Raw genomic sequence first — 27,744 nt, 5'->3', positions numbered from 1 at the left:
TACTGCTGTGCGTGGCTAACCAGGGATCGGATCCTCTTCAACTGAGTCCCTCTCTTTTATCCCTTGTTTGGTCAGAGATAGTCTTTTCAATGGTCTATTCCCTTCATCTCTCTCTTGAATGTTACCCTTAGTCTCTCGGTGCACTGGCCCACTCCACCCCTCTGGTTGTTTTAACCATCAAGAGTGTACACATATTTCAATTAAATGACCATTTTAAGATATTCAGAATTTTGTACATTTATCAATAAGCAATGCAAATAAGCTTCATTTAGACTCTGAAGTTTAGAGTAAGCATGATATCTTCATATCAGTTAAGTGTGTAAAATATCGCCTAATGAATTAAAGTCCAAACCCTTGAGTAAGAAAGCAAACGAAAAATATTAGTTTTATTGGTGAATTAGATTTTGGTTTCAGGTTTGATTCCTTTAAATACCAGCAATCAAAATATCTTAACATGTAAGTATAGGCAGACTTCAAACCAAGCAGAGAAGGTAAGATTTAAATTCTAGCGATACCTTAAATATCTTTACAAATGGCTTTCAAAAGCAGAATCTCTTGTTTGTTTGGGTTGGTGGGAGAAGAACAAACCAGAACACAATTCAAGAATCTGCTAACTGCATAAAGTTCCAGAATTGCTTATATCCACGTTATGGACAGAAATGGCAGGTAAAAGACAAACCCTGTTACTCTGTTCTTTTAAGAGATTTTCCAAATTCTATGGGCTTTTTTTTTTTTTTTTTTTTTTGCTGTGGTAGGGTTTGCTAAATTATAGAGTCGTCTTGAGCATGTACTCATTACTCTGTCACATGGCATTAGATATCTACAATGATCTGGATTCAAACCTGGCTTGGGGAGGTACAAGAGGGGTTGAAAACAAATGACAACCAAGACACTCTGATTTTACTATTACTATTCATAAGACTGGAGAGAAACAGCAAATACTGGCTACAAACACTAAGCAAAGGACACGAATACAAACAGCAGTTAACATTTCTGAAATTCTAGACTTAAGTTCTAAAAGGATGTTAAAACTCAGGACACTATTACATTTAATCATGATGTCAATCATCTCAAAGACAGAAATCTAGCTCCTAAGAAACTGCTTTGTTTTAATAACAGAAAGGTATTTTTCATGTAAACTGATGGGCAGAGCTCTACCAAAAGAAAAGCAAAACTTGCAGTTTACGGAGCCAACAAGAAAGATGGTTCAAAGTCTTCCACTCCAATAGATGCCCTACACATAGGCTTTGCTTCTTATAAATATTTAAACTGTTTAGAATGTAGGAGTGGGTTAAAAATGATTTTGCACTTTTGCAATTTTTATCTTGTTTGTTTAAAATGGTGTGCTAAATGTTTCAATTTTATATCAACTAGTCTCCTAGTCCTAACTTTGGAAAACCTGTTTTTTTTTTCCTTGCCCTTAAAAGTACAGATACAGAACTATAAGCTTTCAATGTCAGACATACTTGCTTTTCAAAAGGAAGTATTTCTGGGCCACAACCTGTGACCAGCTATCATAAATAATACACCCACAGAACTTAGGTTGTATAAATGTGATGCTTCTAAATTCTCTTACATAATAGTTTGAGGTGGCCTAAAGAGTTAAATGCTGTCACTGTCATCAATATTTATTGTCCATCAATAGGGTGCATGGCAGTAAGCGTTAGCTTTGTTTCACTAAAACATCTACAATTATTGATGTTCTTTTGGAAGCACTCTTATCACTTCTATGCATTCTTTTCCATTGGTTATAATAAATTTTTCTTGCAGAGTAAAGATGAACAGCAGCTTCTCAAATATGAGAAAGACTGTCAATTCCCAGCTGACCCTTGCTAAAATACAATGGGAAAGAAAAAAAAATTCACTGCTAAATAAACAAAGTCTTAAGGGAAGCTGTCAATCATTCCTTTTTGTAATTTGTCCTGAACAGTTTGCCTCAAGCTCATTTAAAAGGCTACATAAAATTGCTGAGTTAGCATTTTGCCTTTTATCTGGCAAACTTGTCACTCACTGGTAATCAGACATAGCAGTTTAGGACAGATTCCATGGGTAACACACTAAATGACTGAAAGTTAAAACAGAGCTTAATGGTAGAGAAATACTCAGAAACAGGGACAGATAGGGATCACAGAAGAGACAGAGAGGATTCTCATTATGTTGGCTGATTATGAAGAGCTCTTTTTTTCTTACCTACTTACCCTAAACAAAAAGGCTGACTAAAAACATCAAATGTATCACCAAGAGCATTCTGTATAATATGGGGCTAGCTGGTAGGACTTCACAAACCTGCTCAGCCATCAGACTCCTGATAAGACTGTGCCTGAGAGGAATGGTGCTCTCTTATTAAAAGCCAGAGATCCGACTGCCATCTGGGGGGCAAAGACAGGGAATAGAGAATTACAAGTGAGAACAAGCTTGTCTAGTTACTACCCCGCACCCCAGAAGCCTCTTGACCTGCTGTTAGGAGAGCAGACACAACATTCTCTCCCTACTTCCTTTCTACTCCCTCTCCAAAGAGCCATGCCAAACAGGCTCCAGCACTTCTCATGTAAATGCCAGCTTTACCCCTTTAACCTCCTGGAGAAGGAACAGTCCAGATGCAAATCTCCTAAAACAGGATGGTAATTAAGTTTTGGGGCTACTTTACAGTTCAATTCAATAGATATTTATTTAATTCCAAGAATATCTCATATTTGCAAGAAAGCTGAAAACCACAATATTTTCTTCTTTTTGATTCTGCCTGACTAAAAGCTCTGCTGCATCTGTGTATCTACAAAGGCCATCAGCTTCAAAGGAAGAATTCTGTCGAGCCAAAAGGTTAAAATTTCTAGTGTGCAACAATTTCCAGTTCCACAGTATAAAATGTTAAAAAATTTGAAATTTTAACCTCTGGGGCTAGACAGTATTCTTCCTTCTATTTACTTTCTCAATCAGTCACTGGAAAAACTCAGACCATTGGGAACATATATATCCTTCTGATTTTGAGAGTCTTCTGCAAAAGTCATTGCTTCATATACACTATAAAAGAGAAGGTTTTCTTCTTCCTTTTTGGAATACTCTCCCCGGGCCAGGGAATCCCTCACAGAGGGATTGCACTGAGCCAGCAGAACCTGGATGCCAATGGCTTCATAATCTCTGCGAACTTCTTTCAGTGTATGGATCCCTGCTGTATCTAAAAACTGTATTGCACTACAGTCAACCACTATGGTATGGAACTCTAAGGGATCATGGGAAAGTTGCACTGAAACTTCATCCTGGATTCCACTGAGAGTTGCTGTTTCCTTTTTGATCTTTTTCTTTGCTGCCTTCTTCTGAGCTGCCTTTACTAAGACTGGGTTGAGAGTTTTTTTGTATAAGGAAGATTTAAAATATTCTTTGTTTATGTAGTAGAGAGGAGCTACAAAGCGGAAAATCTTAATGCCTGACTTAGCCTGAAGGTTCTTGTAGGCAGACATGGATTCAAAGATTTCAGACTCTTCCACCACACCAAGCAATGAAGTCGTTGGCTTCTGAGTGCGGAGGATGACACAAAACATAGAAAAACAAACCCCAACAAGCAGGCCTATTTCAGTACTTATCAGTGCAGAGGACAGCATAGTAACAAACCAGATAACTGTATCCATTCTGCTAATCCTCCACATCTCGGGCAGATCCTTAAATTTACGTAGGGCTCCCCGGAGATTTACAATAGTGATCACACCAAGGACACTTTTCTGAAGGGAATAGAATAAAGGAGCTATTACCAAGAGGACCAACAAAAGAACCAGAGCTGTCACCACACCAGAAAGCTGACTTTGACAGCCTGTGGATTCTTTAACCAATGTCTTTGCAAGAGCTGCACTAGTAGCAAAGCAGTGGAAGAAGGAAGGAATGATATTGCAAAAGCCGATGGCATACATTTCCTGATTAGCTTTGACTGTGTAGCCATGTTTCTTGGCAAACATCTCAGAAAGTGATACAGTAATAGCGAACCCAATGATAGAAATAGCTATTGCATCTACAGCCACATTAGGAATTAAGTTCCAGTCCGGTGCTTTGGGTGCCATAAACCCAGTGGGAATATGTCCAGCAATACTGGTATTGTATTTCTCATTTAGTTTTCCAAAATGAGAGGCTAATGTGGCTGCCACAACAACAAAGAGTTCAGTAGGAATAGGTGCCTTAAGTTTGGACTTGAAGCGCTCATTGAGTTCTTTGGTTGGCAAAAGAACCAAAAGGCACAAAAGGCTGGTGATGAGATCACAGATATTGGTCTTATGGATGTTTCTGAAGATATGTATCCAAGTAGTGATGAGTGATCCCACGCCACTACTCCGAGGAAGGCTGAGTCCAAGGAGATACTTGGCCTGAGATGTAAGAACTGTGAAGGAGGCACCAGTGACAAATCCACTCAGCAAGGCATCTGAGAGGTAGACTGAAACAAAGCCCACTTGAAAGAAGCCCATCGCTACCTGGAAGGAAGGATATACAAATGTTAAATATAAATGGAAAAGAGCTTCTAAATCCTGTATTCCCCTGGTATTTCTTTGTGTGGAGACATACCATCAGAGCACCACAGAATGTCAGAGCTAGAAAAAAAACCACAATCATTTATCAATCCTCTCATTTTACAAAGAGAGGGCTCATTTTACTGACACTCAGAGGGCTAAGCAACTTGCCCAAGGTCACAGTGTTACTGACTAGCCCAGACAAGAGCTTAGGATTCCTACCTTCTTGCACAATGTTTCTTAAACTTGAATAAGGTTCAGATAGCTTTGAAAAAGAAAAAATTTCTCAAGGATCCATGAGAGGGCTTCCCTGGTGGCGCAGTGGTTGAGAATCTGCCTGCCGATGCAGGGGACACGGGTTCAAGCCCTGGTTTGGGAAGATCCGACATGCCGTGGAGCAACTAGGCCCGTGAGCCACAACTACTGAGCCTGCGCGTCTGGAGCCTGTGCTCCGCAACAAGAGAGGCCGTGATAGTGAGAGGCCCGCGCACCGCGATGAAGAGTGGCCCCCGCTTGCCGCAACTGGAGAAAGCCCTCGCACAGAAACGAAGACCCAACACAGCCAAAAAAATAAAATAAATAAATAAATAATAATTAAAAATGAACATCTGCTTAAAAAAAAAGATGTTAAAAAAAAAAAGGATCCATGAGAAATCATAAAAACACAAGTTGGAAAAATTCTAATTTAAAAAACATGTATTTTTCTTTAAATTACGTATCATTACCGTAAAAGTAAAGTTTTAACTGATAAAACAAAAAACTAGATTCACATCAAAATAGAATCACGCTTTAAAAATTATTATAGAATTCTTTAATCTAACTTCAAACTGAGAAACTATTTTCAGCCAATGCATATGTGCTTATGCTATACTGCCTCCCATGTTAATTCTATATCCTCAAAGATATAACATTTTATTTCTTTCTTTTTCCTCTTCCCAATAATTTCTCAGAATTCTATTCACCCTTCCTCGTTCTCGGTGAGGCATACTAACAAAAAAGCAAAAATGAACTCTGAGGAGCACAACTCTTCTGCACACCAGCCCCTTCTCCCTCTCCTTCTGTCCAAGCACCTAATAAAGTGAGCTACTCTTCCCCCTCCTATATTGGTTCCACATGTCTGTAACAGAGAAGAGGTTTAATGTTGGCGCTGACTCCTGAATGCCAAAAGGAAGAGGCATGATGAAAATGGCAGATTAGTGGATTCTAGGGGAGACCCAAAAGAATTTCATTTCTAATCCTTCTCCTGGCTGATAGCATGAAATAGTGGTCCCCAACTTCTTCCCTTCCCAGCAGTCCAAGAAAACTACTATCTTTAGTAAGAGTCACTCATTAGAGCAGCAATTCTAAAACAAGGGGGGAAGTCATCTGTAGTTTGAAAAACTCTTGCACTCTTCCTCTCCCAACCCCCATTCTATTGCCCTCTTCCCTGCTAGTGCTGACTCTGCCAATAACCAACCACAAATAACGTCAAGCAAATCTGATAGTTCTCGACATACAAAATTAAGAAGTTGTACTAGGTGGTCTGAGGTCCCCTTCTGGTCTGAATTTTTACAATCAAATAATTAAATTCTGGCTGACTGAAATTCATTGGTTAAGAGGCTACCTAGGGTTGAGAAAATAGAAGCAGCCTTATCTTACCTGTGGAGTCAAACCAGGGTTTAAATTTTGGCTCTACCTCTTCCATATCCTGAGCGTTCAATAAATGATAGCTTTAATTATTATGATTGCTAAGTTCCCTTACAGATCTGAGACTTCATGCATAGTGATTTCTTTTGCCAGAAACAACCACTTATTCCACTGTTTCTTACCTGATAAACTCCAGCCATAAAGGTTACAGTGCTGCCAACTATAATTGCATAGCAGCTTTTGTCACATATCTTGCCTGATGTCTGGCTTAATAATGTGCTCTCATTTGAAACCACTCCTAAAGAAGGAGCAACATGGGCAGTGTCATAGCCAGCTTTGTATAGTTCTCGGTCAACTACTTCACCAATCATAAGGCACAGTACTCCAAAAATGCCCACAGAAATGTGACGGGAGGTACCCAATAGGAAATAAATGAAGCTGGCAAAAAAAGATGTGTACAGACCATAGATAGGTTCTTGGCCAGCCAGGAGAGAATAAGCAATGGATTGAGGCACCAATAAGATGCCCACAATCAAGCCAGACATCACATCTCCTAAAATGTTTTTCTTCAGATTATATTTTGGGAGCCACTGCAAAACAGGAAGGAAGCCAAAAATGATATTTCTGGCTTTGGTTGAACTGCACTGGCAACTCTTCTCTAGTTTTTTGATGACAAATTGCTTGAAGTTAGTATCCGGTTTCTCTTGAGGCTCCAAATGGATCCTAGGATAAGGTCTGCATTGATCATTGGTCTCAAATTGCTGGAAGTCATTACATGATTCCTCTTCATGCTCCAGATGGATCCTAGATGGAGGACTGTATTGGTCATCTTGCTCTTTATTTTTCAAAGACATTTCTGGAGATAGATGTTTCAGCCTCCTACCCCAGAGAAAATACGAGGGTTAACTGATTAAGTAATTCTCAGTACTCACACATTTTAACAGTCCTACTTGTCATTCATGAGAGTTAAGAGAAGTTCACTTGGGGGTAGTATCTTATATTCACTTTCCTTAGTTGAGCCTCATTTGTCTTGATCCAGGAAAAAAGAATCAGACCAAGTTAAAGCAAATAACTCACTGAGTACAGGACTTCCCAAAAGTATAAACTATCAAGGATTCTTCTCCATCTCTGTCTGGCTCCCCCTGAAATTTTTTTCTCCAGAAACGGTATTGGGGTAGCCTGTCTCCTCCTTTCTATATGCTACTAACAGTCTTATTTTCAGATTTTTCACTCCCACGAATACTGCAAAAGAGGATCTGGTCTCAAACCTTGACACCTACCTTACCTGCAAAAGTCCCTGAAACAAGGAAGATGGTTTTTTTGTTTTTGTTTTTGTTTTTTCAGTGGGTGGGTCTCTTTTAAGATAACCTACTAGTTGTTGAAAATAAACAGAAAGAAAATGTGAGTGACAGAGTAAAGATATGTTTTGAGAAAAAAAAAAAAAACTAGCACAGAATGCATTTGTGTCTTTGAACAACGTGCTCTGGTTTGGTAGGAAAGAAAAGAGAGAAGCTGATAAGAGACTGTTGAAGGAAACAAACATCAACAGCATGGAGTAGGCTGATGGGGCAAGTGTCTGATCTCTGAAAGGTTTTGTTCTATTCTACTTTGTTCTAGTATAGAGTCATGTCTGCCCTATGGGCAGGATCTATATTCATGCAAAGAAAGATTCGCTTTACTATCCTAAGTATACACTCTAAAACATAAGCTGAATGGAGGAATAATGTTGCCCAACACTTCAACTAGGAGGAGATCCAGGTGATCCTGCATCTCTGGGTCCTAAACTATAAAACTACTGCCATAAGACCTACCACTAAGAACTACAGGAAAACAAAGAAGGTAAAAATAAGCAAAAAGAGAGGAGGGACAACAAAAAATAAGTCTTGTAATAAGAGTAAAAGAGAAGGAAAAAGAAACAGACCTTCAGAGGAACAGAGTGTAAACTGCCAAATACTTCACAAATCAGTGGCTTTGCATTGGCTGTTTGCTTAGCTTAGAATGGCCATCCAACTCTCTATCAAGACCCCAATCATTTTTAAAACCCAGTTAAAATGCTATCTCTTCTTCAAAGCACTGACCCCAGCCCAAATGAATCTGTGTCTCATAGCACTTCATGCCTCCGTTACAGTACTAACCATACTTTTGTATTAGTTAAGGAAAAGTCTCTCCAGGTCCAGGAGGAAAGGACATCTTGTTCATCATTGTAATCATCAACAATGTATGGTAACTCTGAGATAGCAGGCTTACAAAATGTTTGAATGAAGGAAATAATAAATGAATAAACAAATTTATGACTGTGGCCAATAAGAGATAAAATATATTAGACAAAGGACTCAGGCAGTTTCCTGTCTCAGAATTGACAGAAAGATAAGCCCTCGTGAGGTTCTATAAGCCTAATATTGCCAAGATGCCATAATCCAGGACCCATGACCCATTCAAGAACACAATATTTGTAAAAGTAACCCACATTAATTTTGTTTAGGATAAAAGGGCTATAGCTGGTCATCCCACTGAACAAGAGTAAAACAGTAGTTACATTGATGGTCTTGTTAAATAGATAAGGAAGAAAAGAACAGATTTAGATGACCACTTACCCTGGGCAAGTCAATTAGATTGGTGAATACACACAGCAGCTCTTCATTCCTCAATGCAACTGGTCTATAACTCTCTTCTCACTTCCTACTTTCAGGCCAAGCTAGTTTTGAGTGCATTCCTTATGTCCTTCTATTTTGGAATAGTTCTTAGTGAGTTCTGGGCCAAAAGGCTTTTCCAAACCTAAAAGAGGCATAAGAAGAAACTAACAAAATTCAAATCTTGCCCTATATGGCAGCTAGCTGGAAAGGAAAAAGATAAAAATTAATACTAGAAAGTGCAACAGGGTGATGGAAACTGTAAGAAAGAACTGAAATGTAATACTAAGAGTGAAAAACATGGTAACAGAGATAAAGAATGCCTCTGACAGGACCATCAAACCTGACAGAGCCAAAGAGAGAATCGATGAAATTGAAGATAGGTTGATAGAAATTACCCAAACTAAAACAGAAAGAGAAAAACAGAATTTTTTAAAAAATGAAAAATAAAAATTTAAGAGAACATCCAAGAGCTGTGGGATGTATTAAACAATCTAACTTATGCATAATTAGAATCCCAAAAAGAGAAGACAGAGAATGGGTGGAAGGAATATTTGAAGACATAATAGCCAAGAATTTTCCAAAATTAATGACAGATACCAAACTATAGATCCAAGAATCTCTGAGAATACCAAGAAGGACAAATACAAAACCAAACCAAAACAACACAGCACCACACACCTACACATGTCATATTTGAACTGCTGAAAACAAAAGACAAAGATAAAATTCTAAAGACAGCCAAAGGGGGGGAAAAAAAAAACCACACTACATACACAGGAACAAAGATATGAATTACAGCAGACTTCTTATTGGAAACCATACAAGCCAGAAGATGGAGTGATACCTTTATCACAGAAATATAACTGTCAACCCAGAATTCTATCCCCAGAGAAAATATTTTTTGAAGGATGAAGAAGAAATAAAAACTTTCTCAGACCAACACTAACAGAATTTATTGCCAGCAGACCAGCACTACTACACACACATACACACACACACACACACACACACTACACACACCAGACAAAAACTCAGGTCTACACAGTACACAAAAAATAAAGTCTAAGAAATGGAACAAATGAAAACAAGATTTATTTTTAACTAAAAAAATCTTTAATTGCTCTAAAAAAAATAACTGTCTAAAGCAAAAATAGAAATGCATTTTTACAGCACATGCAAAATAAAATGCACAAAACAAGAGCACAAAGAATGGTAGGGGGAATTAAGAATTGTAAAGTCTTATACTATATATGAAGTAATATAATACTATTTGAAAGTAGGCTCTGATTAAAGATGTACATTGTAAACTCAAGGGTAACCAATAAATTTTTTTAAGATATAAATAATAAGCTAATTCTGGAGACAAAATAGAATCATAAAAAATTCTCAATTTAACCCAAAAGAAGAATGAGACCTAAAACAGGTAGAACACACTGAAAACGGCTAGCAAGATGGTAGAATTTAATCCAAACATATTTTTTTAAAAAAAATCACATTAAATGTGAATAGTCGGGGCTTCCCTGGTGGCACAGTGGTTGGGAATCCGCCTGCCAATGCAGGGGACACAGGTTCAATCCCTGGTCCGGGAAGATCCCACATGCCACGGAGCAACTAAGCCCGTGCGCCGCAACTACCGAGCCTGCGCTCTAGAGCCCACGAGCCACAACTACTGAAGCCCGTGTGCTGCAACTACTAAAGCCTGTGTGCCTAGAGCCCGTGCTCTGCAACAAGAGAAGCCACCGCAATGAAAAGCCCGTGCACTGCAATAAAGAGTAGCCCCTGCTCGCCGCAACTAGAGAAAGCCCGCGCGCAGCAACGAAAACCCAACACAGCCAAAAACAAAATAAATAAAATAAATAAATATTTTTAAAATGTGAATTGTCTAAATATGCCAATTAAACAGATTGCCAGATAAGATTTAAAAAATAAGACCCAACTATATGCTGTCTATAAGAAACCCACTTTAAATATAAAGATATAGATAGATCATAATAAAGTGAAATGTCTTGACCAATTTAGTAATTCATTTAGCTTGTGTAAGTGACTGAGCCAGATAATAAAATCCAGATTTTAAGACTCCAAGAATAGCTTTTTTTGAGCATGTTACTATTCCTATCACCTACCTAATTAGCTTTCTCTAACTTCAGGTACTTCTAAACACTTTGAAATTCAGTTATCCTACACATCCCAGTTTCACCTACCTGCTACCCAAAATGACCTAGCACTGACATCTACAAACTCGTGCCCAACTCTCCTTTCTCTATACTCATGGCCATAGTCCTTTTCCATCTCCAGCTCTCAAAAACTTAGGTATTCACTCACAAACAGTCCTAGAAGTGGAAATGATTTAGCCATCAGTCTGAATCCAAAAACCATCTATAGTCTTTAACTGATCCTAGTCACCCCCTAAAATTCTCCTCAAAACTTTTTTCCCCTTTTTTCAAGCCTATTTTAAAACCCCAAACAATATAAAACTACATTAAAAATTATCTTAAACTAAATTGTAGGTATGACCTCCATACAAATTAAGCTCCTTGAGAGCAAGCTCCATTCTGTTTCATCTTTGTATCCCCTGAAGTGTCCAAGTATATGCTTTCGAAAATAGGAATGAAAATATTTGCTAAACAAATAACTGAAATACAGAAAAAGTAGGATGCAAAGCAATATTTATTTTCAGGCGGGACTATCTACTCTGGAACAAATTTTTCAAGTATCCCTTTTTGCACAAAAATCCTCTCATTCCCCCAGGCCTGTTACTGCTTTCAATTACAGTATTCACCAATTGCTTCATGAAAACTGAAGTTACAGCGTTTATCCTTGAAATACAGTCTATAGCCAGACTCCCATTTTCAGAAAGTTGGAATACATACTATATATTCCATGAAATTCAGTAAAATAGGATTCTCCTTTATCATCTAGGGTAGTTTCTCCCTTTATCAACATTGATAATTGAGAGTGAAGAAAAGAAAGGTTCAAGAAGAAAACACTTGAACCTTCCACATTACCTTGCAGGAACTGGAGGAAAAAACCAACAAAACATTTGAAAAATACATTTACATATTCATATATTAAAGTATAATGGCAGTTCAGGCAACACAAAAAGGAAAAACATTTCTGTACTTTCTTCTTTAATTAGGCACATGCAGTGTGACTACTTAGAAAGCTGTCTTATCCTGGTGACTAAACAGCAGCACTGGCACTGTTTCCCGTGTGAATTACTGAGAGTCTAAGAGAACTGAACTAAAAGAGAGGGATATCCCTTCTATGTAAGCCTGACAGCGGGTCAGCCAACTTCTTTTTGAAATTTTGCAGATATAAGAGAAACAATGTCTACTTTTGGTAAGTAATTACAGCATATAATTTTAACCAACAGTGCATATGAAACAGTTTTGCAATTTGTGAAACTGAAATGCCTTTTTGGAAGGCAACAGTGTTCAGAGACTGGTGAAGTCTGCCTCTGAAACATAACGGTTCCATATTCATGCTCTGCTCTGTGTATGTATGCCACAACTCACTGCTAAATAAAACTGAAGCTGCCAACTACTAGAATCAGAGCATCTAAGCAGGGAAGAAATCTGCAAGAGATAGAACAGTTTAGAAAGGCTTCCAGGGAACAACATATCTCACCTGGGATCTGAAGTCCGGGTCAGAGATGAAAGAATGAGGGAAGGACTTGGAAAACGGATGAGGAAGAAGAAAACACAAATAGCAATAGTTCTGGGGTTGGAGGGAAAGAATGAGAAATAGTATGATACGTTTAGAGCACCAGATGCATATGGGAGATCAATGGGAGAGAAAGTGGCAAAGGTACCTAGGGGAGATTCTGGAAGGCTTTTATGCCAGGTTAAGAAAGGTAGACTTTCATCTGCAGACAGTGCGTAGGCGCTGAAGGTTTTTGAGAAAATCACTTACTGTATCACTCATTTGGCAATCATTATCTTATTACATCTTCTGGTCTGTTATGTTATTCAATTCTTTTTCAAGCAAGCAAGTAATATTTTCCTTTTTTGCCCTTTATGAATAAAAATTAGTTAAGATGGTTTTTATTTTTATAAATTTATTTATTTATTTTTATTTATGTATTTTTGGCTGCACTGGGTCTTCGTTGCTGCGCGTGGGCTTTCTCTAGTTGCAGCGAGTGGGGGCTACTCTTCGCTGTGGTGTGCGGGCTTCTCTCATTGCAGTGACTTCTCTTGCTGTGGAGCACAGGCTCTAGGTGCGCAGGCTTCAGTAATTGTGGCTCGTGGGCTCTAAAGCGCAGGCTCAGAAGTTGTGGCGCACGGGCTTAGTTGCTCTGCAGCATGTGGGATCTTCCCGGACCGGGGCTCGAACCTGTGTCCCCTGCATTGGCAGGCGGATTCTTAACCACTGTGTCACCAGAGAAGTCCCAAGAAGTCTTAGCATGAACCTAATATTAATGTGAACAAGTCATCTACCAAAAAAAATCTCTTCTCCTAAGTGGAAAATTCCAGTTAAACTAGGCTGGAATAGGTGTGGACTCTACAGTTCGGAAATAATTTTCCAGTACTCACACAGCTTATAAGCAGTAGAACCATGACGAGAATCAAGACCTGTCTGATTCAAACCTACTCTCTGTCTCTGGACTGCTTATTTTGAAACTTTTCAAATATTCAGAAAAGTTGAAAGAATGATACATGGAACACCTTATTCAAAATTCACCCATTTAACAATATACCAATTGTTAATGTTTTGCTACATCTGCACTACTTCTGCACTCTTCATACACTCAGGTTGGTTTGTTTTTTTTTTTTTTCCCTCAACTATTTGAAAGTTGCAGACATACTTCAGCCTTAAACACTGAATTGGACCAATGTTTTTAACCACCATCCCATGTTGCCTCTTCTTCAAAAGAAGCATTCGTTAACAACATGGCATCAAACCATTTGGATACACTCTTCAAAAACCTGCAATGGCTCTCCACCTCCTACTAAATATAGTCAAATAACTTTAGTATAGTCTTCTCTCTGTGAATGAGCCTGCAACTGCCTTTCTCTTGCTTCTTTTCATGCACCAGTGTTCCAATCACCAGTCCATGAAAATACTAATAAGCATCTTTTGCCCTTTGGGGCCCTTGCTCATGTCGTTCCTTCAGTCGGGGATGTCTTTCCCTTCTATCTCCATCTATCTTGGTCCTTTTTATAATCTTTTAAGTCCCACCTCAAATGACATAGGAGAAGGGGGCTGAAACTTCTTAGGCTATGCTTCCCCAACATATGACACATAGCTATTTAGCACTCAAGTTTACATGTGTCTCAAACGAGAGTATCACTTTAGGGCAGACACCAAGTCATCCTCGTGTCTACATAACCCAGAACCTAACACAATGCCCTCCCACTTGCTATGTATGGTTACAGATCTATGTTTATTGAAATGAACAAACAGGTGAAGTTTCAAGTTAATATAATGAAGCCAAAAAAAAGTATTCCTTGTTTTCCAGTTATCACAAATGATTAACAATGCCCATTTATTTCTGTGATGCAAAAAGAAGAACCACCACAAGGCTTGTATCAGTAGTATAAGCACTATGATATATTTTTTCTTGTATAAAGCCCAATATAAGACAAAATAATAAAATACCCAAGAGGAAAATAGCTTAATGTAAAACCATGGTAAAATAATTAAATAGTTCCTTGCATAGTAATTCACTGCTTTCAAAAAGATTTCATCTAAATAAAAAAACCCAAAAAAGAAAGAAAAAAAGAAAAAAATTTTTAATAAAATTTTAAAAAAGATTTCATCTACATCTCCCACTTGCCTCCTCAGTAAATCTGAGAATCAGAGTATGAATTCCTATTCTCCAGTATGAAAAACATCAAAGTTTAGTCACTTGCTTAACTGGTAGGACCAGATTCTCAATCCTCATCTTCCAATTTCCAAGCTTAGATCTCTTCTAAAATACCACATGACCCCCAAATTTATTTCCTTGCTAAGAGGTCTTAGGAGCTAGTTCAAAGCAATAATTTTATGGCCAAGTGCTCATCTCATTTCTGAGCCTATTATTAATTTTAATAATTAATACAGTTCACAGTTGTATTCCCAGTACCTTGAAACATGTAGAGCACCTAATAAGTGCTTAACAAATATTTGTTGAGTGAATGGACGAATAATAGTTTAAGAGCTATGTGGTAAAGGGCTTCCCTGGCGGCACAGTGGTTAAGAATCCGCCTGCCAATGCAGGGGACACAGGTTCGATCCCTGGTCCGGGAAGATCCCACATGCTGTGGAGGAACTAAGACCATGTGCCACAACTACTGATCCTGCGCTCTAGAGCCTGTGAGCCACAACTACTGAGCCCACATGCCACAACTACTGAAGCCCGTGCGCCTAGAGCCCGTGCTCCACAACAAGAGAAGCCACTGCAATGAAAAGTCCAGCACCACAGCAAAGAGTAGCCCCCACTCATTGCAACTAGAGAAAAGCCCGCACACAGCAACAAAGACCCGAGGGAGGGAGGGAGGGAAAGAAAGAAAGAATCCGCCTGCCAATGCAGGGGACATGGGTTTGAGCCCTGGTCAGGGAAGATCCCACATGCCGCAGAGCAGCTAAGCCCGTGCGCCACAACTACTGAACCTGCGCTCTAGAGCCCGCGAGCCACAACTACTGAAGCCTGTGCGCCTACAGCCCGTGCTCCACAATGAGAGAAGCCACCACAGTGAAAAGCCGACTCACCGCAATGAAGAGTAGCCCCTGCTCACCGCAACTAGAGAACGCCCGCATGCAGCAACGAAGACCCAACGCAGCAAAAAAAAAAAAAAAGAATAAAATAAATTTTTAAAATATATATTTAAAAAAATCTTTAAAAAAAAAAGAGCTCTGTGGTGAAGAAAAAGCAGTTACTCCTCCCCCTCCACCCCCACACACCATAACCAAGTTTGTGTCAAGAAACTAGTCTGGCAATCATCTACCTGGGGGTTTATACTCATTAAAAGTAATATCAATGCTCAAAATGACCCCTAGTGAATCTAATCTAGTCGCCAAATCCCTGAATAGGTCATCTCCAGATCTTCCTCCAGGAGGCAGCAAATTATAGTACAATACAATGATATCAAACATGAAGATCTGCTAAAATGCAGATTCTCAGACAAATCCAGGGATGAGATCCAAGACTGCTTCCTGGGTGATTCTGAGTCAGTGGGCTGAGGGCCTATTTGGAGAATCACTAGGTATGTTCTGGAGTCAGACAGATCTCTATTCAGATCCCAGCTACACTGTTCAACAGCTGTATGGCACTGACTGAAAAATTTCATTTTACTCAGCATTAATTTCTCACCTGTAAAATGGGGATAACATTACTCAACTTGCAGTGTTGTTTTAAAACTAACCCAAGTAAAGTACCTAGCACAGCGCCTGGCACATAGCATTTGCTCAGTAAATGACAGCTACTAGTCTCCGTCCCTTGAGATTACTGAAGAAAAAAAAAAGGGGCTTATTTCTTGCCAACAGCTTTGGCTCTCCATTTCTTCTTGACTCAACATTCAAAGATAAGAACTTCTGCTTAACCCAATACTGGATATCACATTAGTTCCAGATTTCACATAAAATGCCTTAGGGACAAGGAGGAAAAAGGTACTAGAATGAGTGCCAGAAAGGAGTTTAAGTCCTGAATGCGTCTAATCCACCGTGGTCCCCAATCTGTGCAAGGAGGGGCCCAGCCTAATAGTCTATAAGTTTGGTAAAGCTGGGTACAAGTCCTAGTTCTGCAAATGACTTGCTGTGTAATTTTCGGCAAGGCTCTGTCCCTCTGTGTCCTTTCAGTGTCTCCATCTATCCAGTGAAAGAATTTCAACTTAAGTCTATGAGTCTCGAAAAACTACAGGTCCTGATTTCTACTTAACCAGGTGTGTGGTTTTAAAAACCAAGGTAATCAAGTCCTCTCTCCTACCCAAGCCTCAGTTCCCCCATCTGTCTAAGGTGGTGGTGGCGGCTCTTATGTCCTTGGTCCTGCTCCCATATATCTGGGTTCGAGAAGGCGCTACGAGGACTCGGGAGGAAGAGCCGCACCGTTACCAGCGGGGTGCAGGGCACCCGGCGCGAAGTGTGGGGTGGAGGGTAGGCAGCCCTCAGCCGTCGGAGTTGGGTCGGGATCACCCGGGTGTAGGGAGTGGGGCTTTGACGCTGGCCCTGCCTCCGCCCCTGCCGACAGAGGAAATAACTCCTACGCACACCCACCTCTCACGGCCCAGCCACGACGGGCCAGCCACGACGGCCCGCGGCGACCGCTGGTGCGCGCTTCCTCCCACCACACCTGGGTCACAGGCGAGGACGACCCCAAGAGGGGCCCACTGACCACGGGAAGGCCGCCACCGCTGTCTCCCCCGCGTCTCAAGTCCCTCCCCTCTCCTCACCTCTCGAGTCTGGGCCGCCCCGTGCGACCAGGATCCAAGGCGCGTCCTCTGCCGTGGCGGGACTGAGGGGATAGGGTGGCGCGGGCAGAGGCAGCCCACTCCCGGGGCCGGCCTCCCTGTAACCCGCCAGCCCCCTTGCCCGCCCATCGCCCGGCCCCTGGAGGAGGCGGGGCCCAGGGGAGCAGCGGGAAGGCAACGGCGGCGGGGAGGTGCCGAAGGGGACTCTAACAACGAAAGTTCAGCATGCACAGTCACGTGGCACCGCGGAAGAACGACGCGGCTGTCAGCCAATGACATGACCAGGACAGGCAAGGGTGCTGCCCCCTGGCCGCTTTCCTCCTTGCGATTGGCTGCCCTGTACAGAGGGAGCCACGCGTCCCTGATTCTTAGGGAGATTCCTCCTGCGCTGTGCCCGGGGCGATGAATCATCTTCGAAGCGGGCAGATTGCTGGCTCTCCGCCTTAACCCCGAGGGTATTTCGAGGAATCAGTATCAAGGGAAACGTGGAAATGCTCTAACGAGAGCTGTAAACTACTCTTTGTTTGCGAGGGGTATCGTCTTCATCTTCGACTCCGTGGGACCCCCGTTCCCACCCACCCTCCTTTATTGTTAGAGAAATGGAGGCCCTGAATGGGAAAAGGTCTGCTAGAAAGTTAGAGGGACTCTTGCCCCAGTGTAACTTACTTTCCACCAAAGTTCCCAATAGCCAGAGGCTCTTTTTAAGATGTAAAAGAAAATATAAAAATAAATATGAAATGTAATTCCAATCCTCGTTTAAAATCCTCAGTGGCTTTCCTTGACATTTACAGATAATATCAAATTTCTCCCTATGCCCCCGAAGCCCTGAATGCTCTGGGCCCCGGCCCCTTACTCCTCACGCTCCTCACGTGGCATCTCTCCCTCCCTCAGCCCTCTCCCACCCATCCTGGCCTCCTTTGCTTGCCAAGCTTGTTCTCTTCCGGACCTGAACACTTGTTCCAGTACCTGGTTTCTACTTGTCTCTCGGGTCTCAGGCTAAACCCCCAACCGCCCTTTCCTCAGCGACTTCCCTGCTAGTCACTTCCTAGCAGGTAGTCTTGATTTAATTATCTGCCACGAACTGGGCACTATCTGATATAGAGTATATGTTAATTTGTTCATTTTTGCTCTTGTACTGCCTGCGGAGCCCACAGATGACGATAGGATAGATGGGAGTGGAAGAGGACGGATGAAGGAAGCAACTTGGTTAACTGCCTTTTCTTCCCTTTCCCATGAACTTCTTCACAGTCGTTTATGGAACTCCCTTTCTTATCCTGAGATGAGCCTCAGATTCTGTCACCCACCAGATTCAGAACTTCCAAAGTCACAAGCCATATCAGAATCAGAACACCTGGGTTCTAATCCTGGTGCTTGTCCCGTACCACTGGGGACAAATCACTTAATCTCAATTGATGTTCTCACCTTTCCAAGGGTAATTAATGGCCCCACACTCAGAGTCCTGGAGGGGATCAAGTAAAACAATGGGTGTTAAAGTACTTTGTCAACTCCCTATAAGCTGCAAAACAAGCAGAATGACAACAGTTGACAGTTTCTGGGTATTTATTTCTGGATGCACAAAACTTCACATTTATTATCTTACTTAAGCCTCACAGAAGCTTTTGAGGAGGTGCTATATTGTGAATCTCCCTTTATAGGTGAGGAAATGAGACTCAGAGATATTAGGTGACTTGTCCAAGTTAATAAATGGCAATAGCATGATTTTAACCCAGTTACATCTGCCTGCAAAGCCCACTGTTAACCTCTACACTCCCTGCGTTAGTCAAATGTAAGAATCTATCCCCATCCTTGCATGTAACAGACACCACTAAAAACTGGCTTAATTTAATAATGGCTATCATTTTCTCTCTCTTATTCCATACTTTCTAATCTACTTTACAGATGAGGAAACTGCATCTTGGAATATTGTTACTTAACAAGGCCACTCAACTGACAAGTAGTGGATTTTGCGGTGGAACAGAGATGGGTTTTCTTACTCGTAGGTGTCAGTCATTGGTGCCTCTCTCCCTCCCAATTCAGCATCCCAGGCTGCTATTTAATGTTGTGGTCCCCCCACCTTCCCAAATACATATCCCCAGGGACCTCATAGAGCTAGACTTTGGTCTGCCACTCTACCTTACCTTCATCATGCTCCAGTTCTCTGCAGCAGGAACCTAAGGTGTGAAACAGATAGCCAAATCCCTGCTAATGGAGAGCTGGCTAAATAATAATCTGCTTTTCCTCAATAACAGTATGTCAGCAGCCAGCCAGCCAGAACCCAGATCTCTTCACCCCTCCCAACTAAGCCTGGGCATTTTCCCTCCTGTTGGTCTCAGGGTTCACAGAGGTGACTGGCAGCTGGAGGGTTACATATTGTAGTCATTACTTTGTCCCAAACTGCTTTCCAAAGAGTAACTAATGATGTGTTAACTAGGGATGTTATGGGCCAGCAAAGAAGTCATCTCAGGTGAGAGACCACTTCAGGATTCACTTCCTCAGTCCTTCCTGACTACCCACTCTTCCCAGGAAGGACAGGTCACCTCCTCTGAGACCCCATTATTGAGTGGACTGTTCCTATTTGCTATCTGGGATTCATTTCCGCTGCTATAGCTATTTTTTAATTTTTAATTTAACTTGATTTTTGGGACTTCCCTGGCGGTCCAGTGGTTAAGACTCCATGCTACCAAAGAAGGGGGTGCGGGTTCGATCCCTGGTCAGGGAACTAAGATCCCATACCCACATGCCATGTAGTGTGGCCGAAAAAAAACAAGCAAACATGATTTTTCTTAGAAATAGGTAACATGCAAGTAAACAAGTTCAAAATATCAAAGAGTTTACAATTAAAAGTAAATCTCCCTCCCACACTATCCATTCTTACCCGAGCATCCCTTTCTGGAGGCAAACACAGCATCAGTTTCCTGTGTTGCCTTCCAGGTTAGTCTGTACCAGCAGTTCTCAACTCTGGCTGCACATCAGAATCTCTTGGGGAACTTTTAAAAGATAAAGATAGGGCTTCCCTGGTGGCGCAGTGGTTGAGAATCTGCCTGCCAATGCAGGGGACACGGGTTCGAGCCCTGGTCTGGGAAGATCCCACATGCCGCGGAGCAGCTAGGCCCGTGAGCCACAATTACTGAGCCTGCGCATCTGGATCCTGCGCTCCACAACAAGAGAGGACACGATAGTGAGAGGCCCGCGCACCGCGATGAAGAGTGGCCCCCGCTTGCCACAACTAGAGAAAGCCCTCGCACAGAAACGAAGACCCAACACAGCCATAAATAAAATAAATAAATAAATAATTTAAAAAAAAAAAAAAGATAAAGATATTTTGGTCTCATCCCCAGATATTATGATTGAATGGTATAGAGTGGGCTCAGGCCTTGACATTTTTTAAAAGCCCTCCAGAAGATTCTAATGTACACCTAGGGCTGACAAACCAGTGATCTATGCATGTACAAGACTCCCCCAATCAATCAATCAATCTTTCTCTCTCTCTCTCTCATATATATGCTTTTTTAAAAAAATAAAATGGACACTCAATATATCCTATTCTATACTCTTAAAAATTAATAATATTAAACCTTGAAAATTGTTCCATCTCAGTGCATAAAGAGCTTCTTTATGGCTATCTACTGCTAAGTAACAAATCACTCCAAAACTTAGTGGCTTAAAACAACAATAATCATTTTGTTATTTCTCATGTTATGATAATTTCATGTTATTATAATATTATAATAATAATAATAAGATATATTTTGTTATTAGAAATTTGGTAAGAGCTTTAATGGGTGATTTTGGCTTGGGTCTCTCATAGAGCTATAGTCAGATAGTGGCTAGAGTGGGGACAGTGGGGATGGGGCTGAAGCAGTTGAAGGCCATCTGGACATCTCTCTTCATGTAGTCTCAGGGCCTCTCCCTGTGTCTCTCTCTGTGGGCTAGTTTGGCCTTCCTCACCCATGGCAGTTTCAGGGCAGTCTGTACTTAAAAGACCTCCAAAGGTTTCAAGAGTTCCAGCAAGCTATAGCCTTTTAGGATCTAGCCTCAAAAGTCACATACTTGCAAGTCTCAATGGGAGACGTGTCAAAGTCACATTGTAAGAGGGACTTGTGGGGTGGGAAATATCACTGTGGCTATCTTTGGCCATAGCAGCTGCATGGTATCCCACTCTTTGGGGGAACCATCATTTATTTAAGCATTGACAGACATTTATATTGTTTCCATTCTTTTTAATATTACAAATAGTGCTTTGGGACTTCCCTGGTGGCGCAGTGGTTAAGAATCTGCCTGCCAATGCGGGGGACACAGGTTCGAGCCCTGGTCGGGGAAGATTCCACGTGCCGCGGAGCAACTAAGCCTGTGCGCCACAACTACTGAGCCTGCGCTCTAGAGCCCATGAGCCACAACTACTGAGCTCATGTGCCACAGCTACGGAAGCCCACACACCTAGAGCCCGTGCTCCACAACAAGAGAAGCCACCGCAATGAGAAGCCCGCGCACCTCAACAAAGAGTAGCCCCCGCTCGCCGCAACTATAGAAAGCCTGTGCGCAGCAACAAAGACCCAACACAGCCAAAAATTAAAATTAATTAATTAATTATTTTTAAAAAAACAAATAGTGCTTTGAACAATTGTAGGTATTTTTTCTCTGCCCCCTCTCCCCCAATTCCTAAAGGGGGCTTGGCCCTTCTTTTTTTTTTTTTTTTTTTTAATCTATTTATTTATTTATTTTTGGCTGCGTTGGGTCTTCGTTGCTGCGCAAGGGCTTTCTCTAGTTGCGGCGAGCGGTGGCTACTCTTTGTTGCGGTGCACAGGCTTCTCATTCCGGTGGCTTCTCTTGCTGCGGAGCACGGGCTCTAGGAGCGTGGGCTTCAGTAGTTGTGGCTTGTGGGCTCTAGAGCACAGGCTCAGTAGTTGTGGCACATGGGCTTAGTTGCTCCACGGCATGTGGGATCTTCCCAGACCAGGACTCAAACCCGTGTCCCCAACATTGGCAGATGGATTCTTAACCACTGCACCAGCAGGGAAGTCCTTGACTTGGCCCTTCTTGATCACTTGCCTCTCAGGGCTGCTCTGTGGCAGGGCAGGAAGTAACTATCCTCAGACTCAAGAAGAGATTCCCTCTTCCTTTTGGCCTTTGACGGAAATTAGACTGAATTGCCTCAGAGAGGGAAAGGATGGAGGGCCAGGAGTCAGGGGGAAAGGAGATTTTTGAACGCTTCCCCCATGAGGGCTAGGCTTTGCAGGATCTCTGAGTGGCAAGGACCTGGGCCTCTTCCTGCCCTGGAGATGTGGGAGGGTTTGCCACATGGGTGACTGTTGGTGGCTCTGGGAGCCTGGAGCCACAGCAAGAACCTTGGAACCCTGGCAACGAGCAGGACTGTTTCAGGGGCCTCATCAGCTTGGACGAGGGGCACATTTGTGGTAGTAGGATGGACCAAATAAAGGTTACAGGGCTTTTCTCCGGCTGGACTGAGTTAGACCAACAGGCCTTCACGTGACCCTGGGGCGGGGCAGTGGTCACAGTAATTATTGGGATCGGATATCCTGCCAGCACTGTGGGATGGGGGCTTGGAACATATAAAATTTGATTTGGAGAAAGAAAAGAAATGTGACTCTTACACCTGGGGTAAAGCAGTACAAGTCACCCTTGCTATAATATTTAGGTACAGAAAGTGATCTGTTAGTTGACGTTTCATGGCGATCACAAGCCCTGGCATCCCAGATTTGTTCTTTCAGGATTACGAGCTAGGTGCTGTGGGACATAGCCATTCAAAATGGAACATGACCTTTGTGCTAAAATATTGACTTCTCAATATTTCTTTACTTAAACTCTTATATCTTTTGGATAGCCAGGACATCATCTTAAAAGATTAGTAGCTGAAGTTGTTCTTTCTGGCCATGTTTTTTATTAAGAAGATAAGAAAATAAGCAAGTGTACAAAGATTTAACAAATATTCATTAAGAATATCAAAAAAAAAATAGAAGCAGCCTAAATAACCAAGAGTTAGAAATATATTAAATAAATTATGGTTACAGTCGCCCAATGGAAGGCTATGAGGCCATTAAAAATCATGTGGTGGGCTTCCCTGGTGGCGCAGTGGTTGAGAATCTGCCTGCCGGTGCAGGGGACACGGTTTCGAGCCCTGGTCTGGGAAGATCCCACATGCCGCGGAGCAACTAGGCCCGTGAGCCACAACTACTGAGCCTGCGTGTCTGGAGCCTGTGCTCCCAACAGAGGCCGTTATAGTGAGAAGCCCACGCACCGCGATGAAGAGTGGCCCCCGCTTGCCACAACTAGAGAAAGCCCTTGCACAGAAACGAGGACCCAACACAGCCAAAAATAAATAAATAAATTAAAAAAAAATTCATGTGGTAATGGAATATTTAATGGCGCAGATATTTATATATATTGTTAAACAAACAAAATATATATTACACAACCACAGTTTTGCTTTAAAAATTATATTTATATGATTGGGAAAGAAGGATATATATCAAAATGTTCCTCTGGATGGTAACTGTTATGTGCTTTTTGTTTACCTGTATTTTCTCAATTTTCTACAACACAATGATATATTACTTTATAAAAAGAAAAATAATAAAAATAGGAAAATAATTATATTTGCATTACTTCCGCTTTCTACCGAATATCACTGCTTCATACTCAGCTTACATTATCATTATTAATGACTACATTTATTGAGAACTGGCCACGAACCAAGTTCTGTACATATACTGCCTCTAAGCCTCACAACAGTTCTATAAAATAAGTATCATTATTATCCACAATTTGAGACCAGAGATTAAGAAATTAACCCAATGTAAAAGTTTGAATTACAGGAAGAGGATTCAAACTCAGTTCACTCTGGTGCTAAAGCCCAAGGATACCCTCCTGCCTGTTGCGTTTCTCCTTACTACTGTGGTTACAAAGTATGTATTTAGGACTTAACTTTACCTGACTTTTCAGGATTCCCCAAGCTCCTGACTGTTTTTGAATCACAGATTGCTTTCAGAATCCAGCCTTTAGAAAAATGACGTAAAGGTTAAAATGCACCTAAGGAGAAACTTTTACATGGCTCATCCATCACCCAGGTTAGATCATCAAAGTAAAACAAGAGAACTTCACAGACTAGCCATGCTCCAGAGACAGACTCAACAGGAAACCCAAGTAGCTGAATAAAATCACAAAGTCAACAGGTGGCCGGACACTTAGGAACTGACATCAACTCTAGGTCAAGGTAAGAACAAATGAAATATGGGAGAGAGCCAAGGTTAAGCATAAAATGAGGGCAGAGCCCAACAAAATGAGGGTGGAGGCTGTCCCATCAGTTCTAAGGGCTAGCTGGTGGGGCCAGAGAAACTCTTCCCTTCTGTGGCTTCACAGAGGACGTGGGGTTTGGCAAGCCAGAGGTGAAAGTCCTCTGATCAGGAAATGGAGGCTAAATCAACATGTAACGCCAGTGAAATGTACTGAAGGGGGACACTCAATGCCCAGTGACATGCAAATTACCCAGGTTTGCAGCACTGTTTCTCAGGTCTCCTCTCCCAGTCAGTCAATGTGCCTTCCACACCTTCTTTTTTTTTTTCTGTAACATCTTTATTGGAGTATAATTGCTTTACAATGTTGTGTTAGTTTCTGCTTTATAACAAAGTAAATCAGCTATACATATACACATATCCCCATAACCCCTCCCTCTTGCGTCTCCCTCCCACCCTCCCTATTCCACCCCTCTAGGTGGTCACAAAGCACCGAGCTGATCTCCCTGTGCTATGCAGCTTCTTCCCACTAGCTATCTATTTTACATTTGGTAGTGTATATATGTCCATGCCACTCTCTCACTTTGTCCCAGCTTACCCTTCCCTCTCCCCATGTCCTCAAGTCCATTCTCTACATCTGTGTCTTTATTCCTGTCCTGCCCCTAGGTTCTTCAGAACCTTTTTTTTTTTTTTACATTCCATATATATGTGTTAGCATATGGTATTTGTTTTTCTCTTTCTGACTTACTTCACTCTGTATGACAGACTCTAGGGTCCATCCACCTCACTACAAATAACTCAATTTTGTTTCTTTTTATGGCTGAGTAATATTCCATTGTATATATGTGCCACATCTTCTTTATCCATTCATCTGTCAATGGACACTTAGGTTGCTTCCATGTCCTGGCTATTGTAAATAGTGCTGCAATGAATATTGTGGTACATGACTCTTTTTGAATGATGGTTTTCTCAGGGTATATGCCCAGTAGTGGGATTGCTGGGTCATACGGTAGTTCTATTTTTAGTTTTTTAAGGAACCTCCATACTGTTCTCCATAGTGACTGTATTAATTTACATTCCCACCAACAGTGCAAGAGGGTTCTCTTTTCTCCACACCCTCTCTAGCATTTATTGTTTGTAGATTTTTTGATGATGGCCATTCTGACCGGTGTGACGTGATACCTCGTTGTGGTTTTGATTTGCATTTCTCTAATGATCAGTATACAATGGAGAAAAGACAACCTCTTCAATAATCGGTGCTGGGAAAACTGGACAGCTACATGTAAAAGAATGAAATTAGAACACTTCTTAACACCATACACAAAAATAAACTCAAAATGGGTTAAAGACCTAAATTTAAGGCCAGACACTATAAAACTCTTAGAGGGAAACATAGGCAGAACACTCTGTGACATAAATCACAGCAAGATCCTTTTTGACCCACCTCCTAGAGAAATGGAAATAAAAACAAAAATAAACAAATGGGACCTAATGAAACTTAAAAGCTTTTGCACAGCAAATGAAACCGTAAACAAGAAGAAAAGACAACCCCAGAATGGGAGAAAATATTTGCAAATGAAGCAACTGACAAAGGATTAATCTCCAAAATATACAAGCAGCTCATGTAGCTCAATATCAAAAAAAGAAACAACCCAATCCAAAAATGGGCAGAAGACTTAAATAGACATTTCTCCAAAGAAGATATACAGATTGCCAACAAACACATGAAAGGATGCTCAACGTTACACCTTCTTCTTGCTTCTATGCCCACACCCTTCCCTCCAGTCTCTCAGTCCCCATCCTAGGCCAGTTCCTCATTCCTCTGGGAAAATTACAAATCAACTATACTCCAGTAAAGATTATTAAAAAAAAATTGTAACAGCTTCCTTACTGATTGACTAGATTCATCTTCCTATTTAAATACTGATGTTTGAATCCTCTTTGCCTTGTCCTGGGCTTACCTACCTTCTATGACAGGGACTTTGCTATCTTTAAGGTAATCCAGTTAATCTTAGATAGTTATGATAACTAATAATGATTGAATGACTACTATTAAATTGAACAGTATGAAACTGCTGTCCCTGTAGGAGAAAAATAGTCAAAGAGGGGCAATTTCATATGGTTCAACTTAACATGCACTGGGTGCATAGCTGTGCACTGTACAATATATTATCTCATTTAATCTCCACAACCGCCATGTAAAAGAATTCTAATTTTACAGCTAAGCAAAGTGAGGTCCAGGGAAACTGAATAATTTACACACCACCTCTTAAGCACTATGGGTATTGCTTTTTTTTTTTTTTTTTTTTTGGCCTCGCTCTGAGGCGATCTTAGTTCTCCAACCAGGGATCAAACGCAGGGCCCTGGAAGTGATAGGGCCAAGTCCTAACCACTGGACCACCAGGGAATTCCCGGGTGTTGCCTTCTTATAATAACTTCTGTCTCAACCTGCTGGCTTGTCTGGCTCTCTGGATCCTCCCTGAACAAGCTGGCACACTCCACCCACGACAGCCTTTCAAAGCTTCCTCCTAATTGAACATACTCGGTTCTCTCACCATTGATATTAACAGGAGTGATGAACAGTTGGGGGCCTGTGGAGACCTCTTCACCCAGCACTGGGATTTGTGGTGGCCACTGATATGCTAACCAGCCCATTCCCATTCAAGCAGGTCCTGAATTTCCAAAAAGGTGCCTCACAAAACACCTTTCCACAAATACCTCTCCTTCACCCAGCTGATTCCTTGCTGTGTCCTATTTCTTTCCTTTATTCCCCCTCTTTACCTCCAAACTCAGAGTCTTAAAATCACCTGTGGACCTAGCAGTTCCACTCGTGGGTATATACTCAAAAGAATTGAAAACACATGTCCACACAAAGACTTGTACACAAATGCTCATAACAGCCCCAAAGTGAAAACAACCTAAATGCCCATCAACTAATAAATGGGTAAACAAAATGTGGTATATCTATAAAATGGAACATTATTCAGCCATAAAAAAGAATGAAGTTCTGATACATGCTGCAATATGGATGAACCTTGAAAACATTATGCTAAGTGAAAGTAGTCAGACACAAAAGGTCACATAGTGTATAATTCTATTCATATGAAATGTCCAGAATAGGCAAATCCATAGAGAGAGAAAGTAGAGTAGTGGCCACCAGGGGATGAGAAAACAGATTAGTGGTGGCACAACATAACAAATACACCAAAACCCACTGAATTATACACTTTAAAAAGATGAATTTCCCAGGTGGTCCACTGGTTAGGACTCCATGCTCCCACTGCAGAGGGCACGGGTTCGCTCCCTGGTTGGGGAACTAAGAGCCTGCATGTGGTGTGGCATAGCTAAAAAAAAAAAAAAAAAA

The 27,744-nt window shown here is 41.4% G+C and overlaps 2 protein-coding genes across 3 annotated transcripts in view; both read right to left on the bottom strand.

Annotated features, from left to right (window-relative positions):
- The window catches only part of HMGXB3 (HMG-box containing 3), a 92,020-nt gene extending 74,864 nt beyond the window's left edge, over positions 1–17,156 (bottom strand). The window contains exon 1 of the mRNA XM_036845447.1: positions 17,113–17,156. The gene's annotated coding sequence lies outside the window, so the exon portion shown is untranslated. The remainder of the gene's footprint in view (positions 1–17,112) is intronic.
- Positions 702–17,198, bottom strand: SLC26A2 (solute carrier family 26 member 2). 2 transcript variants are annotated; one of them, XM_036845454.1, is made up of 5 exons: positions 17,113–17,182; positions 15,437–15,467; positions 8,708–8,888; positions 6,296–6,992; positions 702–4,451 (listed from the first exon to the last, which is right to left on the bottom strand). In XM_036845454.1, exons 4-5 carry the CDS (start codon positions 6,965–6,967, stop codon positions 2,931–2,933), a joined length of 2,193 nt encoding a protein of 730 aa, XP_036701349.1. In that variant the 5' UTR covers positions 6,968–6,992; positions 8,708–8,888; positions 15,437–15,467; positions 17,113–17,182; the 3' UTR covers positions 702–2,930. The 2 variants fall into 2 exon arrangements, with proteins under 2 accessions (XP_036701349.1, XP_036701348.1); XM_036845453.1 differs by lacking the exon at positions 15,437–15,467 and having other exon boundaries at positions 17,113–17,198.
- Between the last annotated feature and the right edge of the window lie 10,546 nt (positions 17,199–27,744).

Source organism: Balaenoptera musculus, chromosome 3 (genome assembly GCF_009873245.2).
Source record: "Balaenoptera musculus isolate JJ_BM4_2016_0621 chromosome 3, mBalMus1.pri.v3, whole genome shotgun sequence".
Taxonomy (NCBI): domain Eukaryota; kingdom Metazoa; phylum Chordata; class Mammalia; order Artiodactyla; family Balaenopteridae; genus Balaenoptera; species Balaenoptera musculus.
Note: the sequence above shows the minus strand (reverse complement) of the source record. Positions and strands in the feature narration are given on the sequence as shown.

Bases quoted from the DNA above. Each gene is read 5' to 3' on its own strand.
- SLC26A2 (XM_036845453.1), bottom strand. From the start codon at position 6,967: ATGTCTTTGAAAAATAAAGAGCAAGATGACCAATACAGTCCTCCATCT. The intron at 4,452-6,295 runs GTAAGAAACAGT...CCTTCCTTCCAG, and splicing joins TTATGGCTGGAGTTTATCAG to GTAGCGATGGGCTTCTTTCA.